General features: G+C 45.1%; 1 protein-coding gene across 2 annotated transcripts in view; it reads right to left on the minus strand.

Moving 5' to 3' along the window:
* sema3c (sema domain, immunoglobulin domain (Ig), short basic domain, secreted, (semaphorin) 3C) overlaps positions 1-19885 on the minus strand; it is a 93025-nt gene that overhangs the window by 13117 nt on the left and 60023 nt on the right. For both annotated transcript variants that reach the window (XM_079494648.1, XM_079494647.1), the window contains 9 exons: positions 18919-18981; positions 14210-14329; positions 11177-11267; positions 8532-8651; positions 7611-7753; positions 7097-7211; positions 5829-5898; positions 2056-2200; positions 1002-1224 (listed from right to left, as the gene is read on the minus strand). In XM_079494648.1, the coding sequence (XP_079350774.1) occupies positions 1002-1224; positions 2056-2200; positions 5829-5898; positions 7097-7211; positions 7611-7753; positions 8532-8651; positions 11177-11267; positions 14210-14329; positions 18919-18981 (1090 nt within the window). The remainder of the gene's footprint in view (positions 1-1001; positions 1225-2055; positions 2201-5828; positions 5899-7096; positions 7212-7610; positions 7754-8531; positions 8652-11176; positions 11268-14209; positions 14330-18918; positions 18982-19885) is intronic.

Here is a 19885-nt window from a genome sequence, read left to right on the forward strand (position 1 = left end):
GATGACACTGTAAATTACAAATTGGTTTTCAAATGACCATTTCTAATGAGAAAAAAGGGGGGGGCGAAAGAAGCCACTGCATTTAATTAAGTGGAGAAGGAAGGTCATTATATTTCAATTTGCTGGGCGGTTCACAGTAGAACAGATCAGCCACTGGGTCATTAGGATTAAGATCACTCAATGTAAACACTTTATAATTAAAGTCAACGTAAGAAGAAGAATAGAAATATCTATTCGAATCAGGGTCATCACTTTATTATTAATTATGATTGTTGCTGACTATAGGGTGGTGCCAGTTGGGCACCGGCCTCCTCTGGAGCGATGCAGTGAAGTCAGGAACGCATGCATGCCCCCCGGTTATGCCGGAGGGGCATTAAAAAACAGACGGACCATTGACCTGACGTCGAAATTTATAAAATGTTTTCTAAATTCCGCCAGGATTTGTGCCACATTTTCACGATTTTTCAAAAATAGCAGACCTACAAGCTCGTAGCGCGCCACTTGGTGGCGCACTATGAGCTTGTAGATCTGCTATTTTTCAATAGCTAAATTATAACAATGTTTAAAACACCAAAAGGGGTTCCCGCCCAAAATGGGTTAAAACGAGTATAACGGGTATTGCATACTAGGATGGGGTATGCATTCCTGATTTTCATTCTTCATTCTCAAGTAGGCCACAGGTCTAGTTTAGTCTTATAGGGCAGATTCACACTGAATCCGATTGAATGGAACTGTTCCCGAATATGATTGACTGGTCCCCGCTGGCCATGATTCCCATTGGCCTGTTAGTACGGATGGCTTTCACATTGCATCGATCCGTATCAGAGTACACTTCAATCGGTCCCGAGACTACGGTCCCGGGAACGGTACGCAGCGTTCATGCACTACCACAACATCTGCCAAGTGGTCCCGAGACCCGGGACCATAGTGTGAAATGAATCTGTCCTTAGTCATCATAGCGTGCGTGCGTGTGTGTTTGGGGGCAGGTCCGTACTCCGTACCTGTGCCGAGGAAGAGGACCTGGTAGTTTCCGTCGGCGGCCATAACCTGGTCCACGGCCACCGTGGTGTACTTGTAGTCGGCGTTGGTTCGGACCACCAGGGGGCGCCGTCCCATGGGGTAGATGGGGTTGAACATCACCGGGTGGTTCCTCACGAACGTCACCACGTCGTCAGGGAACTCCTTGGTCGTGCGGATGTCTGGGGTGAAAGCTCCACCGGGACACTGGGAGAAAGAAATAAAGACAATACAGACCATTGAGACTGGGAACACATCTGTGTCACCTTTTAAACCATTTAGGCCTGACCTCAAAATTAAAAAAAAAATCCTCCAGTTTTCTGAAATAAATATTTTCACGATTTTTCAAAAATAGCAGACCTACAAGCTCGTAGCGCGCCACTCGGTGGCGCGCTATGAGCTTGTAGATCTGCTATTTTTCAATAGCTAAATTATAACATGTTTAAAACACCAAAAGGGGTTCCTGCCCAAAATGTGTTAACAACTTTAACCATTATGTTATACTTTAGCTATTGAGAAATAGCAGATCTACATGCCTGAAGCGTGGCACTCGGTGCCGCGCAACGACCTGCTATTTTTGAAAAATCGTGAAATTGTGAAAAAAATATACTGTATGTTCTTTCAAGGAGAACGTTTTTAACTCATATCTTTGCTTCTGTGGGGGGTCCCTGCAATAACATATTTTCAGATGGGGGTCAGCGGCCAATTACATATAATGTTTGGGGTCCTTGACATGAAATAGTTTGATAACCACTGACATAGAAACACACGTTTTTCAGAAAACTGTTTTGTTGAATTGTGGTCTCAGATGGGCATAACTAACAATAGATGACAATGGATGTATTTTCATAACAAAGTCTAAAATAAATACCATTTTAATATGGTGAAAACCAATAATCTAAAGCTCACAGGAGCTATTTTCAGCAATGAAAAAAAGGAGGGGGACTACTATCTCTGGGGGACACCGGGAAAAGATGTATAGGGTTTTTTTGGGGGGGGTTTTATGTGGTTACATGCATAACCCTGAAGTGAACTCACCGTCCCGGGCCTGGGATAGGGGATCCGGCCCTGGAAGGCTGCCCACTGGTAGTTGGGCCCCTCCCTGTGAGCGAAGGGCCCGTTGAAGACCGTGAGGATTTCGGCCATGTTGTACACACACACTGCTGATCCTTTAAAGACGGAGCTGAGGACATGAGACACACGCACACACACAAAATGTCAGTCGTCCGTACGTGCGCACATGTTGAGAAAAAGAGGGACCAGCTAAATGGTGGCTTAAGTGCAGCTACAGTGTTTGAATTGTCCTCACTAGACCTGTACGTGCCCGTTGGCCACCGGCCTACTTGAGAGCGATGCAACTTGGGAACCTACAGTCCTGTCCCCTAAGTTTCTTCCTCAATCTCAAAATGGTCTCTATGGATTCTGAAGAGGCCCCATAGGTACCTTTGTTAGACACACCCACAGACACACCCCCAGATTCTCAGCCACACCCACAGGTTTATTTTAATATGTGGAGTGGCTATTCAACCACCAGGTGGCTTCAACCCATGATGAGCAGAGCTGCACTGAGTCTTAGCTTCTAGCAATATGCAGTGGTGGAAAAAGTTCATTACATTTTGTACTTGAGTAAAAGTATCAATACTGCAATATAGAAATACATTGAAATACATACTGTTACAAGTATTGGTATCAAAGTGTACTTAAAGTACCAAAAGTAGAAAGTACTCATTGTGCAGAATGTCCCATTTCAATAATAATAATGTCAACTTGTCATAGCACCCGTTTTAACTGTATTTGTATGTCTGTCTGTGTGTGAAGAGTGCAAACTGACGGTGAAAAGTGGAGTGGTTATGTAATCAATTTGCAGGTGTGGGGTTGGCAATCAATTGGCTGAGGCAGAGGCTGGAAATTTCACAGGTGAAGGGATTTAGGCTGATTAGGCCTAGCTGCAGGCAGAGCTGACCAGAGCCTTTTGGGGTGGTTCTGGAGAACCGTGGGTCCGACCGACTCGATACCGGGCACTGCACTCCCTGCTGGGGGGTGGAACGCGTGTGTCGAATGTGAAGTGGGGCGAACAGTTCTCGAGTTACATGCATTACAACCGTACACACATGCACACACGCATGCACGCACACAGAGATGTGGCGTATTTATAGTAGGATAATCCGGTGGTGTCCTCATAATGCCGGTAGGTAAACCGATAAAATGTGCTTCTAAACCACCCATACCAACACATTTTAATTCTTTTTTTGAATCCACTAATGTTGCATGTAAATAAATGTAACGGGATTGACAGTTCATGGGCAAGAAAAAGGATACACAATATGACTCCTTCTCCTCCACACACTGCTTATAACAGCCCAAAACAAATCAATATTTAACAAGTTGTTTGGCTTTGCTCTTTGTCATAAATGGTAAATGGTGTATTTATATAGCGCCTTTATCCAAGGTGCTTTACATAGATTGTGGATTACATTCACACACACATTCATACACCTTTACATAGATTGTGCACATTCACCCAGTCACACACACATTCACACATTGATGGCAGAGGAAACTGTGAAAGGCACCAACCTGCACATCGGGAGCAATTAGGGGTTCAGAGTCTTGCTCAAGGACACTTCAACACTAAGTCTGGGGGAGCCCGGGTTCGAACTAGGAACCTTGCGGTTCCTTTCCGGCCACTCTACCCCTGAGTCCCCATGCGAGCAATTGTTAGGCCAGTCGTGGTCAGTTCATGTACATGGCCCAGGCTTCCAAATATCAGTATGGAGAATCGACATCTGTACCCAAAGTTTGTTATGGTTCCAAGTAACGGTTGGTACTTGGAATGTTTATCTTGAAATGCCTGGTCCATGTACGAATCAAAAACACAGCCCACCTCCAGAATCAGGACCTCCTTGTGACTGGTGTCAACAAAAACAACGTCGGGTGTACTCAGGATGCATGCGCAGCATAACTAAACCAATCTGGTAACACTCTTGAATGTTTGTGCACGCACGCACGCACGCACACACACACACACACACACACACACACACACACACACACACACACACACACACACACACACACACACACACACACACACACACACACACACACACACACACACACACACACACACACACACACACACACACACACACAGTTCAAAACAGCATCGTTGTTCCCGGACAGCGCTGTTTGCGCGGATATGTCCGAGCCATACAATCCGGGCGGACCCACGGCTGCCACACTCTAGAGGGGACACTCGAATCGTCCGCTTCCCAGGGTGGAATCAAAATGTGGTTTGGTGCGGTCACTTAAAACCACGTTAGCACATAATAGAGGCTTTGTTGACGGGGTACAGGTCACCCAAAAACGTCGGTAGGCGGGAGGAAGAAACGGTGTGGAGCGATAGGAATAACAAAGTACATTTGGACCTCAAAGACCCGACTGTTTGGTTTGGCTGTAGAGGCAAGGTTTTGTACACACTTTGAACTTGTGAAATGGGACATTCCTGCACAGTGAGTACTTTTACTTTTAGTACTTTAAGTACAACATTATTTGAATACGGCATTTCTACTTGTAACGGAGTACATCTACATTGCAGTATTTATACTTTTACCTAAGTTAAAACATTTGAGTACTTTTTCCACCACTGGACGAAACCAATTGTGTTTCAGAACAGATGGATCAAATGACCATTCCTATGAGCCTGCCATTCAAGCCTAAAAGCCCATGATAACCGGCGTAATGTGATTTGAATCCATTTGGTATTAAACATGTACTTCATGTGGGTTATCATGGAGGTTGACATAATATGCAAGAAGTACACCCAAAGGAGATGATTGCACATTTGACGTGTGCCGCAAGCTTTACACACTCGAGCAGTGGTTCCCAATCGTTCTAGCTCGAGAGCCAAAAAGAGAGATTTGCTGTCTCCCCGGGCGGGACCCAGACTAGTGAAAATAGGCTACTGTACAAGCTCACAATATTGAATTTATGGGATTTCTTGAAAAATGTATACAATTATTTTTGATTTCTGAAAACTTTAGACTTTTTGTTTTGACATTTTATATTATATAGGCTATATATATTAGTTTTTAGAAGAAAAAAAAAGGAACAAAATTAACTTGCGAGATAAATAAATTTGGTCCCAAACCAGCGTTTGGTGATGGAACTGAAAATGTCCCCGGGTTGATTTCAGATATCGGGGACCTGTGCTGTACGCCCTCCTCCCTCTCCTACACTCACTTTACTGTCATAATACGGCAGAATATAATCACCAGGCGGTGAGGAAGCTCATTAGTCACAGTGCAGTGAAATCCATGTGTGTGCGGCTGTGCGCATAACGTTTCTGTGAGTGGCATTTATTTTCCTGGGCGAGCAAATGAGGCAGAAGAAGGCACAATTCATCTACAAAAAATAATAGAATCTATAAGTGGGGTACATACATTTGCCAAACTCATTAAAAAGATGCCATTTACCACCTTCCTACTTAAAATAGTAGCATAAAATAAGTCAAAGCAAAGCAAAGCAAAGCAAAGTTACTATATTTACCCAGGGTAACTGGACTAAGCATCAGATACTTGTTTACAGCCAGGCCCTGCTCATCCATTTACTGAGGTGTCAACGGAAATGTATGCCACATTGTGTGTAAATGTGTCACAATTAATGTATGCCATTTAGGGATTTAAGCCTAATATGATACAGTAAGTACACCTTACCCAAAGACATTTTGAATTCCTGACATACATAGATATATTAGCACGGTCAGGAATGTTGCGGTTTTCCCCTCGGCATCATCATGAGGTTTGTCTTACCTGGTAGACGTGAAGACGCCATACACCAACAGGCCCTGGGGCTGATCGGTCTCCAGCAAAAACACACTCTCTGGATATGGGAAAACATATAGACAGTATGCACACTTTAAATGAATGAATGCACACACGCAGGCACGCAGGTGCACACGCTCACACACTGTGCGCGCCATGCTCTCGTTTCAATGAATGACTATTCATTGAGCGCCCGGAGTGGAGAGACAACAGCTAGGCGTAGTGATGGATGTACGAATGAATAAATGTCCTTGTTGACAGGCCCAGTCTGGTGAGCAGGATGGAAAACAGGAACAAAACTGTTAGATCATGGTTTTCGTTTCATAAGAAGACAAGAGGTTAAGAAAATCGCTGGGAAAATCCGCGTATATAAACCGATAGGAACTGACCAACAATAACACCCAAAGTGTTATGAAAAATGCCAGCGAGAGACTTGTCTTGTTCCAAATTAAACAGCGTAAACCTTTTGAGGAGGAACTTATCGCCACCTTCGGATGAAAACCCCAAGATGTTCAAAAAGCAAAGCGAGCTGCCAGGAACTGAATAAAAGGGTTCCTAGTTTCTTTATTTCCAGTTACCATCCATGGACTCTGACAGAACACGGCATGTTTTGAACAGCTTACATGTAATGGGTCTGAGCTGAAGGCATTAAAACATGGGACATGTTCTATAGGGACGTGTTCTAGGGTCACGTTCCAAAACCTTTTTGCTCAAGAACCAAAAAATAAATGTTATCCCTTTGTGCTCCACCACTTTAATCCACAACGTGGCGCCAGTGCCAAAGAAATCCGCGCTATGAGTTTACAAAACGCGGCACTTCCGTGGCTCCGGCTGCCCCGAATGGCCGAATGGGATAGCTGTCCATATTTGTTTGTCTCATTTTGACTCATTTAAGGACTATTAAGCATGCGCATGGCCGCGTGCGCGTCTAACATGTGAGTCAAAATAAATAAATAATAATTAACGGATTAAATTAGATTAAAGAAAGACGTAATTTCACGTTCTGGGAGGAGAAATTAACGTCATTCCGCATCTAATGTGTAAACTAGTGAAAAGAGCCAATCTACAAGTTTGTAGATCTGCTATTTTCACCATTTCTGAAAAGTGTTATTATTACTATATTATACTATTTAAATAGTAATTAAAAATACAATAGGAAACCAAAGAATAAAGGGATATTTAGTCGGGAATTGGGAAACTACTACTAGAGAGTACACAGTCCGACGTGTTCCCCTCTTCAGCGCTCACTCACTCACCCAGCTCATCAAAGTGGGTCTCGGTACCGTCCTCCTCCAGGACAGAACACACCATCCTAGCCTTGAGGAAGGTGGTCCACTTGTTCACCAGGCTGCGCTGACCGCCAATGTCATTCTGCAGAGCAACCAACAGAATATGTTATCATGTTGCCTCAGGCATGCATCAAAGCACAGTATTAATATAAGAAAGAAATTAGAAATACAGCCAGCACTCCGAAGTCCTTCTGGTACTTTTAAATCATATTAAGGCGCAAAGGAAAAACAGCAAACACTGGCGCGTTTCGGCGCCAAACCATCTTCAGCGTGTATGACAGCGTTGTATTCGTGTTGTATTTTGTATTCTTGTTTTATATGTTACTGCATTCCTGAATATGAGAGTAAGTCAATGGAAAGCACCTACGTATATGAACTGTTTTTCAACTGGTATATCGTATTTATTTATGTTCGACTTCTCAACTATACCGCCATGTCATATATTATCCCTTGCATCATCATATGATTCATTGACACTTACTGGACACACTCTGGCCACCATGGTGTGGATATTCTTAGTGTTTCCACTGTTATCCGTGAGCCTCTCACGGAAGAAGAAGTACAGTTTGGTATCGTTGGGGTCCGTCCCATCTGGTATCAGCTGGGCGTCGATGAAGATCGGTTCTACAGGGAATAAAGCACATTGTGAGCAGTACTGTTGCCAGAGTTGGCGAGAGACACGTGAGCAACTATAGGTCTATGAAAACAACAGTGGTGGAAAGTACCTAAGTTGACGTCGAAATAAAAAAACATGTCTTTAAAAAAATATGTAGTTTCAGGGACACCCCAGAAGCAAAGGTATAAGTTAAAACGTCCATTGTGAAAGAATATATTCAAAGATTTGCGCCACATTTTCACGATTTTTCAAAAATAGCAGACCTACAAGCTCGGTGCCACGCTATGAGCTTGTAGATCTGCTATTTTTCAATAGCTAAAGTATAACATAATGCTTGAAACACCAAAATGAGTTAAAGGGACATTTCACCACTGGAAGAAACTCCATGTCACTTAATGTTAACACTAATTGACATCACGGACACTGTGATATACTAAAATATCTAAGAACACTTTATTACCCACATAAAAAAACCCTGCAGGAAATGTTTCTTGTCTCCCAAACATTAAAACAAGATCTGGTTGCAAAAGGGGTGAAGTGGCCCTTTGAGGTACTTTTACTTTACTGGAGTATTTCCATTATTCTATACTTTTACTTCCACTCCATTACATCTCAGAGGCTAATATTTTACTTTTACTCCGCGACAATGTAGTTACTTTGTAGATTTGAATTGTAAGTGGGCTGTGGCACAGCTACACTATTCTATGTCTCCCAGTATTCAGTAATACAAATCCATTTGCACAATTAATGTTCTTGATCAGGACCATATAATGAATGCATGCTCACCACTCAGCCACTTGGAGTTGTGCTGGTCTGTCCTCACCGCGTTCCTCTTCGTCAGGCTCCTGAAGATGGCAGCATCTGTCCCCATGAAGTCAATGTACATCCCTGAGAACAGCTCCTGGTCTGGAGAGAGAGAGAGAGAGAGAGAGAGAGAGAGTCACACACACACGCGCAAACACACGCACGCGCACATGCACACGCACACACAAACACACAATGAAGAAATTATCCCGCCATCACCAAAGGCTGTGACAAAAAACAACCAATCTATTTCTCTTAACAGCCAATTTACGTACAGTACCATTTCCCTCTGTTTAATACATGTCACTATATATATAACACACAAATGCGGTGCCAGCTCTAATTTTACGCATTGATTAATTCATACGCCTGAGACTGTTTAAACAAACAGGGAAATGGCAAGAGTAAATTCTGCCGGCGTTAACGGTGGATTTACAGGCAGCCGTGTGCGTTTGTTTGACTGCCGCTAATAGCCGGCTGTGCGCTCGGCACCTCCGCCACGCCATGCCTTTTATCATTCCATTACCGCGTCCCTCCATCATATCATTAGTTCCACACGCGGCCATGTGTTTCGGAAGACGTGGGGAATGTAGGGGTATGGTGGTGGGGGGTTGGAGGGGTTGTAATGTGGCCGGCGTCCAAGCCAGCCAGCCGGCGCTAAGGGGAGCGTGTCGACAGCCAGTGGTGGAAAAAGAAAGTACTAAGTATTATTAAGTAAAAGTATCAATACTGCAAAAATAGAAATACGTTGTTACAAGTTAAAGTCCGGAATTCAAAATGTACTTGAGTAGGAGTGAAAGTACAAACGTATTGGCATCAAAATGTACTTAATGTCAAAAGTAAAAAGTACTCACTCTTTGCCTCTGAGATACAAACATGTACACATTCCTCAAAATTGTACATAAGTAGGCTACACAGTACTTAAGTAAATGTACTTTGTACATTTACTGTGTCGACAGCACCCAGACAGCCTCGGAGGGTCACAGAGGCGCATGGAGGGGCGATACAATGCAAATTATAGAGCCTTTTATCTGAGCCAGACACTGGCTGGGATTGTCCTCTCTGTCCGAGTCAGAGAGAGAGAGAGAGAGAGACACTTGGGACTGGGAGTGCTGGATCATCACTTCCACAGCACTGACATTGACCCCAGCTCTATTTGGCAGCCAGACACGACGACACAGGACCCCTCCAACCAACCCAGTGGTGGCAAAAGTATACTCACATTTTGTACTTATAAGTAAAAGTATCAATACTGCAGTGTTCAAAATTTACTTGGGTAAAAGTGCAAAAGTATTGGCATCAAAATGTACTTAAAAGTACTACAGGTAGAAAAGTACTCATTGTGCAGAACGTCTCATCTCAAATTATTTATCATCAACAATAATATTTTTTAATCTTGTGAGCTTGTAGACCAAATGACAAATGATAGGGCTGAAGTGGTTACTGCATGTTTTGTATTTATAATCCAAATTTACAAAATAACTGATGCCGTCAAATAAATAGTAGTGGAGAAAGTACAATATTTGCCTCTGAGATGTAATGGAGTAGAATTAAAAAGATTGGAAATCGGAAATGCTCAAGTACAAATACCTCAACATTACAGTACTTAACAGTACAGTACTTAAGTCAATGTACTTAGTTACTTTCCACCACACGCGCCCTCGTAACTTCTCATCCCTGTCCGGAGGATAGCGCGGGTGCTGCAGTCCGGAGGACAGCGCGGGTGCTGCTGTCCTGAGAACAGCGCGGGTGCTGCTGTCCGGAGGACAGCGCGGGTGCTGCTGTCCGGAGGACAGCGCGGGTGCTGCTGTCCTGAGAACAGCGTGGGTGCTGCTGTCTGGAGGACAGCGCGGGTGCTGCTGTCCGGAGAACAGCGCGGGTGCTGCTGTCCGGAGAACAGCGCGGGTGCTGCTGTCCTGAGAACAGCGCGGGTGCTGCTGTCCTGAGAACAGCGCGGGTGCTGCTGTCCGGAGAACAGCGCGGGTGCTGCTGTCCTGAGAACAGCGCGGGTGCTGCTGTCCGGAGAACAGCGCGGGTGCTGCTGTCCTGAGAACAGCGCGGGTGCTGCTGTCCTGAGAACAGCGCGGGTGCTGCTGTCCTGAGAACAGCGCGGGTGCTGCTGTCCTGAGAACAGCGCGGGTGCTGCTGTCCTGAGAACAGCGCGGGTGCTGCTGTCCTGAGAACAGCGCGGGTGCTGCTGTCCTGAGAACAGCGCGGGTGCTGCTGTCCTGAGAACAGCGCGGGTGCTGCTGCTTACTGGCTGCTGACGTGACGGTGGGTGCTCGGGTGTCAGAAAGGCGAGATGTGTGCGTGCGACGCAACGCCTCTGGCCTCGTCAACAGCCACCCGACTCCCTGTGACCTGCCAGCCGCAGATCAAAGGATCAACAGGCAGGGGAGTGTGTAGCCTGACCTGTGAGGTCATCAGAGATATGGAGGTGGCGCTGTGGGAGAGCCATAAGATGGGATGTCTCGTGTATATACTGTACACAATATGCGTGTGTGTGTGTGTGCGTGTGTGTGTGTGTGTGTGTGTGTGTGTGTGTGTGTGTGTGTGTGTGTGTGTGTGTGTGTGTGTGTGTGTGTGTGTGTGTGTGAGTATTGTACAGAGGGAGGAAGCACACTTACTAAGCATGACTGAGACCGTGTTAACTTGGGGATTGAAGGAGCAGCGTCCTTTTCCAGATTCGGCTCTCGAGTCGATATGGAACACTTGCTCCTGCCAGGGAGGAAGTGAGGAAGCAAGGAGAACACAGGGAGAGACAAGCTTTATATGGGAACCAATCCAATGCAATAAACACAACAATATGAGCATACCAAATGTTCCACAAGGTAGCCCTGCCCTATGTTTCCCTTCATTCTTTTGGCAGTGGTGTAAAGTAACTAAGTAGTTTTACTTAAGTACTGTAAGTAAGTAAGTTGCAACACATTGTGAGCTTGTAACGGAGTAGTTCTATATTGCAGTATTGATGCTTTTACTTATGTAGAAGTAAAACAATTGGTATACTTTTTCCACCACTGCCTTTTGGGATGAAATATAACATTTCCCTTCCTTTTTGGTATGAAGAAACACAGAGAGCCAGTCCTGGGCAATGGACCTAAAACTGCACGGGACATTGAAATCAACATTCCGTCTAGGAGGAGGAGAGCTCGGGGGTTTCCCCTGCTAACGTGTTGGATCGCTGCTAGTTCCATCTCGGGTCTCATCTTCTCCAGGCAGGTTTCTGCTGTATCCTTGGTGACTGTTGTACTGCTGGGAATTTGGGATTCATCACTGGTTTCATTGGATTGGTTTCATTTTTGGATTCATCTCAATTACAATCCAGCCGACGGTGATGCAAGCCAGCCGCCACTCCCCCCCAGTGCAAGTGACATCGGCCAAGGAACATTTATTCCAGGAAATGTGATGCGTCTCTGACCTTAACAGTGTCTGTTTATGTGTTTGTATAGACCTCTGGAGATGCATCTATTGTCTAGTGGACCCTGGATTCTGAAGTCAAAACATAAAGTTTGTCCAAAATAAGTCTCACTCACTCGCGCGTGTGCACACACACTCTCACACACGGAAACGCCAGCATCCTGCCTGTTATTCCAGCTGATCAGAGATGCGCGTTCACAAGCCCAACGGTCCATACAGTGAGCCTGCCATCAATATCCGACCATGACAGCTTGTTATACTGTATTGATCGGTTGTCAGAGACGCTGCGGCACATTTGGGATCAGAGGTTTAGAACAGAGCCGTCTGCCTGTCAACCCCCCCCCCCCCCCCCCCCCCCCCCCCGGTGGTAATGACAAAAGGCACTGCGGCGTGGAAAGAAAGCCTGATTCGGAGGTCTTTTGCCCATTAGTGCTTGGCAGCAGTATGGTCTGTGGCTAAAGTTTGCTCTTTCAGTGAGCACTTTTCTCCTGGACGAGTTCCCCCACTCTCACTTCCAGAGCTGTGCGGCCCGGGGACGAGAGGCTGTTCCCATGCAGAATCCACCCCGGCCCTCGCTCTGTCAGTCAGTCTCCCCTCGTCAGTATCTCTGCCTATATTTGTACACCATGCAGGAACTGATGTGTAAAGGCACGGTGACTCTGCCCAGCGAGTTATTACCTTAAGAGACTTTGTTTCAAACATGCGTTGAACTTGAAACGTCCCAGTTTTGACTTCATTGGGAAGGTTATTTTGGATACGGCAGAGCATGCAAGATTATGATCCCATCATCACATTGATTGTAGTACATGCAGTTCCTTTTTCCTTTTATGGTCTACCGCAGCAAGTTGTCACAACATTATAACCCTCTCATCGAACTCAGATAAGAGTGGAGGAGGAAGATAATATGGCCTAACAAATAAACACTAGACTCAAATGGGGGGAGGACTCATGGCCAGTGGGGAAGAGACCCATGCAGTAGAACTAAAAAGTAATTTTATGCTTGGTTGCATGCTGAAACTAGAAGTTCTGCAAGCTCACAATGCGTCACGCTGCAACGCATTGTGAGCTTGTAGATCTGCTATTTTCAGAGTACAACCAAGTGTAAAATCAGGCATTATTACGACGCCATCAAGGCCCACCAAAACACATTTTAGTCGACAACGTCAACCGTAGATTTAGTCGACGCACTACTAGACCAACACTAAAACATTTCAGATAACTATAAAATGTGAATAAAACTAAATGGAATTTAATTCAAAAAACGTAAATCTAAATTTGCTGTGTCTATACCTCATATAGACATGGGCATTGTTCTCCAAAACGTGGATGTATTTTTTAATGATAATCGAAATCTACAAAATAACTAGTAACTAAAGATTTGAAATATTTGCCTCTGAGATGTAGCTGAGTAGAAGTAAAAGTATTGGAAATTGAAACACTCAAGTAAAGTACAAATACCTCAAAATTGTACTCAAGTAGGCCTACTTATGTAAATGTACTTCATTACTTTACACCACTGCCACCAATGAACATACCTCTGGTCTACGGCCTCTGTTGACGTAGACACAGACTGGACTGTAGGCTCCACTGCCACCCATGAACATACCTCTGGCCTACGGTCTCTGTTGACGTAGACACAGACTGGACTGTAGGCTCCACTGCCACCCATGAACATACCTCTGGCCTACGGCCTCTGTTGACGTAGACACAGACTGGACTGTAGGCTCCACTGCCACACAGGAACATACCTCTGGCCTACGGCCTCTGTTGACGTAGACACAGACTGGACTGTAGGCTCCACTGCCACACAGGAACATACCTCTGGCCTACGGCCTCTGTTGACGTAGACACAGACTGGACTGTAGGCTCCACTGCCACCCATGAACATACCTCTGGCCTACGGCCTCTGTTGACGTAGACACAGACTGGACTGTAGGCTCCACTGCCACCCATGAACATACCTCTGGCCTACGGCCTCTGTTGACGTAGACAGACTGGACTGTAGGCTCCACTGCCACCCATGAACATACCTCTGGCCTACGGCCTCTGTTGACGTAGACACAGACTGGACTGTAGGCTCCACTGCCACCCATGAACATACCTCTGGCCTACGGCCTCTGTTGACGTAGACACAGACTGGACTGTAGGCGCCACTGCCACCCATGAACATACCTCTGGCCTACGGCCTCTGTTGACGTAGACACAGACTGGACTGTAGGCTCCACTGTCACCCATGAACATACCTCTGGCCTACGCCCTCTGTTGACGTAGACACAGACTGGACTGTAGGCTCCACTGCCACACAGGAACAGATGCGTCCGGTTGTATGGCTGCACCACACGGATGAAGTTTCCACAGCCGTGCTGCATGGGGGGGGGGGGGGGAGAGACAAAGAAATTAGATTTAAAGGTTGGGCAACATCGGAATAAGGGACAACTTCGTATATTTACATACTAGTCCATTATTTATTAACAATATCAGTTCTTTTAGAGAAATAATATGGAAATGACTTATAATGACAAAGGTACTTTGGTACCACTCCTGCAAAGTGATTATATAGTTACCGTTGTTTGTCACATTATTTGAATTTCCAACTTAAGAAATGTCCTGACTAATAATTAAAAAATCACACCCGTGTGAACTGAGTGGTGTAAGGTCTTATATAGTGACGTCACATACTAACCATAGCAACCGTGCAAATGTTTTGAGTGGTGTAAACCACTCCTACAACTGGCTTTGTTAGTTTACGTGTCTGTTCGTACCAAACAATTAGCATGGTTGCTATGGTCACCCAGTTCACACGGGTGTGATTTCATTACGTCAGACATTACGTCAACAGTTGATCAGTCTATATAAGACCTTACACCACTCAGTTCACACGGGTGTGATTTGTTTGGTACGGACAGACAAGGGTACATCGTTTCTTTTGGTTCGAACAGACACGGGTACAAAGCCAGTTGTTGGAGTGGTTTACACCACTCAAAAAGATAAGGAATCCTCGATTATTTATCAGTGGAGGTTTTGACATCAAATTTGACATCAGTAAAAATCTCATGCCAAAATATATAAATCTAATTGGGCTCATAAAATGTAGACATTAAACGTTGACATTTTGATCTATACAATGATGACATAATTGCAAAAGAATCATCATGAAATTGTTCTCCAAAACGTGGATTTAAAGCTTTCAATGTAGACCAAGAAAACCAAGAAAGACCAAGAAAAATAATCCCTACTCATGGCTTTTCTTTTACTTTTGTGCTTTTATTGACAGTAAGTTGGGCTGCATTAGGAGCCTAGGTACCCGGACCGCTAGGCCGGCCGGCCCAGGCCACATGCGGCGCTTTCAACAGCACGGACACAACAGCAGTGGATGAGGCCTGTTTCCTGTGTCTGGCATTGGGCCAGGTCTTGTTTATCACCCTTCCAGAATCCTATTCCACGGGAGTAAATGTACTGTAATTCAAGCGTATCTCTCTCGTTATGAAAGAGCCATATGAGATCACATGTGGCACAATCATTTGAGGCAAGCGCAGGCACGGACCAGGAGAATCCAGCTTATGCTGATCTCTCATCCGATCTCTCTCTCTCTCTCCATCACTGCCTCCAACTCCATAAACCTGCCTGGAGGGGCATGAGTGCTGGGCTTTGTGGGTATACTTAAAGTCTAACATTGTGGGGAGGTAGAGGAGGTAGAAAGGATCAGGGTAGAAGATGAGGAAGGGTATAGGGAGGAGGAGGAGGAGGAGAAAGGAGAGAGAAGGGAGGAGAAACCTCGAGAGGAGCAAAGAACCCAGGGGGAACGGTTTAAGGAACTTGGCCATCGGTGTGGAAATAGCAGCTGTGCTGCTCACAGAATGCACAAAGCTCCGCTGAGAGCTGGAAAACAACTGCTTTTCCTCCATCACACACCCATCTCTCCCTCTCTATCACACACACACACACACGCACACGCACACGCACACACACACACACACACACGCACGCACGCACACACACGCACACGCACACGCACACGCTGCAGGCCTGCCCATATCCAATTTCATAATTCCCATAGCAATAATATACGAGAGGAGGATATCACGTCCGATTTCCCCGTGTGTTTCCTCGATCCGGACGCTCACAGCCTTTATAACTCTGCCAGACAACGCAGCAAATAGCCTCATCATGGCCCCGTGTTCAGGTGGCGAGCGGTCGGTCGCACAGTTTAGAGAGCGGAGGTTTTGAGCGAGGAGCCAACAGATTTAATCAGTCTGGCGTTCTTGTACTTGAGGAGGTTAACCTACATTTCTCCTTAAATGCCACCCTCCGTTGCACAGAGAGAACGTGTGGTCTCTCTCTGGAGTCCACGGCGACCGCACATTCTATCGGGGGAAGAGGAACTGAATATATACAGATGGGGAGGGTAACCATAACAAACGGTCAGGGGCTCTGATTCAGGACCCACAAATCATAAAAAGTAGAAGCCCGGTCGGTAAAAAGAAAGGAATTAACGACTGCTTTATGAACGTTTACTGAAACATACAGAGAGAGAGAGAAGAAAAAGAAACCTTGAAAGGGAAGAAAGAGTCAAAAAAAAAAAAGATGTAGGGGCAGAATTAAAAAGACAAAGCCATGCAGAGGCACAGTAGGAAAAAGTCAGTGAGAAAGGGTCCAAGGGGACGAGTAAGACAGGAAGAAAAAAAAGTAGAAGTGATAAATTGCGAGGAAGGGACCTGGCAGTGGGTGCCGGTTGACAGAGGAGAGAGGGCCACTGAATGGCTCCACACAGACAGCTCGCCCAAATATTTGTGGGAGCCTGTCCACAACAGCAGGGCCATGACTCAAGGCAGCACAAATCACACCGTGACTGAAAACAGCTTCTTCTCCTGCTCCTATAACGTAATGCTGCGTTGACTCCAAACCCCTTGGCTCCATTACTTTGGCTGTTGTGCGAGGGAGACGCGGAGACAGATGTACATGTTGGCCTAAGCGCTAACAAATTGGGCGTGTTGGTGGTAACACGATAAATCTGTGGTAGGATGAGACTTTGCGGACTATGGCGTAGTTGTCTTCCAGCCTTTATTCGTGACATACAGCTCTACGTGCAGGGAAAAGCTTGGTAGAATTTGAAACTGGCCCCTGCAAAAAAGTTAAAGTCCCTATATGTTTCTATACTGTACACGTTTTCTCTTTTTTCTAACCCTGTATTTGATGATTTGTTTTGCATAGATGTGTATATTTGTATGTCTTTAATGTATTTGATGTATTGAAAATGGAGGACTCTGATGAAAACAAGTCTTAGTGATTTTTCTGGTTTCATCCTCTTAGCAGTTTTTTGTATTGACCTGTACCTGTACCCATTCTGCAATCTGTTAATACAATTTCAAAAGCATACTCCAGTGATATTAATAAGGAAAGTAAAAGAAAAGTCAAGCGATAATTAAGGAACACACTCCAAGAAGAAAAGCTCTATTCTATACAACTGTTGTCTGCTGAAACTCTCATTTGGCTCTAGTTTGAAGTGTAATCCCTGCAGATTTTGTTCTTTTTCAGAGTAGCCCAATTAGCGGAGAGCCAGAGGCACTGGCGGAATGAGCTCCCATGTCTTCATAAAAGCCTTGTTTTTTTTGTGTTGCTATTTTGCTCACGACTGCATCTCTTTTCCGTGTAAAAAAAGAAAAGAAAGACACGGCACATATGAGCTGTGTCCAATTTGTGATGCTTTGATGCTGGTTTATTATTCTATAGCGGTGTGAGTGAGGGCGCTCCTCCCACGCCTCATTCTTCATCTTAGCAAACAGAGCTGATGCCAGGAGGACTCTGTGGAGTCAGTGACCCTCCAGCCATCTGCTAGCTATAGCTGCTACACATGTAGTCTCGCCTTGCCAGACTGTTGCCTCTCGGACGCTTCCGTCATACAGTCTGGAGCAACGGAAGCTCTGATCAGGAGTAAAATATAAAGTGGAAGTGGAGACTCCTCTGCATTACTGTTTTGTCTTTACGGTTTGTCCAAATATAAATAGAAATCACCTAAGCATAGCTTGTTGCTTAAAGAGATAGTTCAGATTTGTTTAACTTAAGCTGTATGAAATACTTGCCATTATTATAGTGGTTGCAACTGTATTAATTGATTGCCCGAGTCCCGTGGTGGGAGTTCTGCTCTGGTTTTGGTGAAATATTAAGTAGTTCCGGTCATTTTGTGGGGTACACATGCAGGGGGCCACGCATTAAATGTTAATTAATCCAAAAAACTAACGTCATTTCTATTGTTGACCTATTTATAAAATATTAGTGCAGCTTTCGTTCATTTTTGACCCCTCTATCACACAGAACTATGTTTTTTGTGTCCATATCACTACGCCCCAAAAAATAGTTCCATAAGGCTATTTATTTAACCATACATTGTCGTATGAGGGCCGAAGAAAGAAATAGAACACAACAACGCAGACAGACCAACAACCACATGCAAGGACACTGCTCCAATCCAGACTCGTAGGAAACCATGGTCATCCCTGACCGATGGACAGAAGGCCTATGACACTGCTCCAATCCAGACTCGTAGGAAACCATGGTCATCCCTGACCGATGGACAGAAGGCCTATGACACTATGTCGTACGATGAATCACTATTCTCGCAAATAAAATCCATCCATCCATCCATCTGCAACTGCTTATCTGTAGTTGGGTCGCGGGGGCAACAGCTCCACCAGAGAGCTCCAGACTTCCCTCTCCACAGTAACATTACTAACTTCCTCCTGGGGGATGCCGAGACGAAGAGCTTTTGCCGAAGAGCTTTCTTTGCCTTCTGGCTCAGCTCTCTTTTCGTCACAGTCGCTGTACTGCAATACCGGCCCTGCGGTGAGAACGGGATCGAACTGGGATTCTCACGGTTCCCATTTTCCTTCCCAAAATAGGGACGCCCATGGGGTACATTTGGTTAAAACAGGACATGTGATTTGATTGTTCTCACCGTAGGGTCCTTGCCAGCCATTTGGCATTCCTCTATCTTGCTGGTGGACGCCGGCCAAAACACCTGCAGGGAAACAGAGAGGGGGCAGTTTAACTAGAGATCAGTAAGAAAAAAGACAGACAGACAGACAGACAGACAGACAGGGGGCAGTTTAACTAGAGATCAGTAAGAAGACAGACAGACAGACAGACAGACAGACAGGGGGCAGTTTAACTAGAGATCAGTAAGAAAAGAGACAGACAGACAGACAGGGGGCAGTTTAACTAGAGATCAGTAAGAAAAGAGACAGACAGACAGACAGGGGGCAGTTTAACTAGAGATCAGTAAGAAAAAAGACAGACAGACAGGGGGCAGTTTAACTAGAGATCAGTAAGAAACAAGACAGACAGACAGGGGGCAGTTTAACTAGAGATCAGTAAGAAAAGAGACAGACAGACAGACAGGGGGCAGTTTAACTAGAGATCAGTAAGAAAAAAGACAGACAGACAGGGGGCAGTTTAACTAGAGATCAGTAAGGACATCAGTGGGGTTAACCTGGTCTGGGAAAACCACAGGTCACACAGTGTAAACAAAATGATCACACAGCAACCCATAATCTAATCACACAAATGGTGAGGAAAAAAAATCTAATCAACGTAAAAGATGAATACGTAAAAATGAATACCAATTTAAAACTTGGCAACATGAATAATCCGTCTTGTGATTGTGAAAGAAAAACCCCATGGTGGTAAGCCTTTGTTTCACCGTTCACGATATGACAGCCTGTCACATGCCAGGAGAAAATGCTGTGGTTTCCAATGTGGAAGGGGTACTTAAGTTAAGGGTCTGTTGTGTATGAAATGTATCAGGCAATTTACTCAGGCAAAATGGACGTGGCAGAGCACTCCCCAGAGAGACATAAATGCTTTCCCCATGTGTATATGCTCTCCTCGGCTGTCAATTACGCCAACACCATTCTCCCTCTCTG

This window comes from Electrona antarctica, assembly GCF_951216825.1.
Source record: "Electrona antarctica genome assembly, chromosome: 23".
NCBI lineage: Eukaryota > Metazoa > Chordata > Actinopteri > Myctophiformes > Myctophidae > Electrona > Electrona antarctica.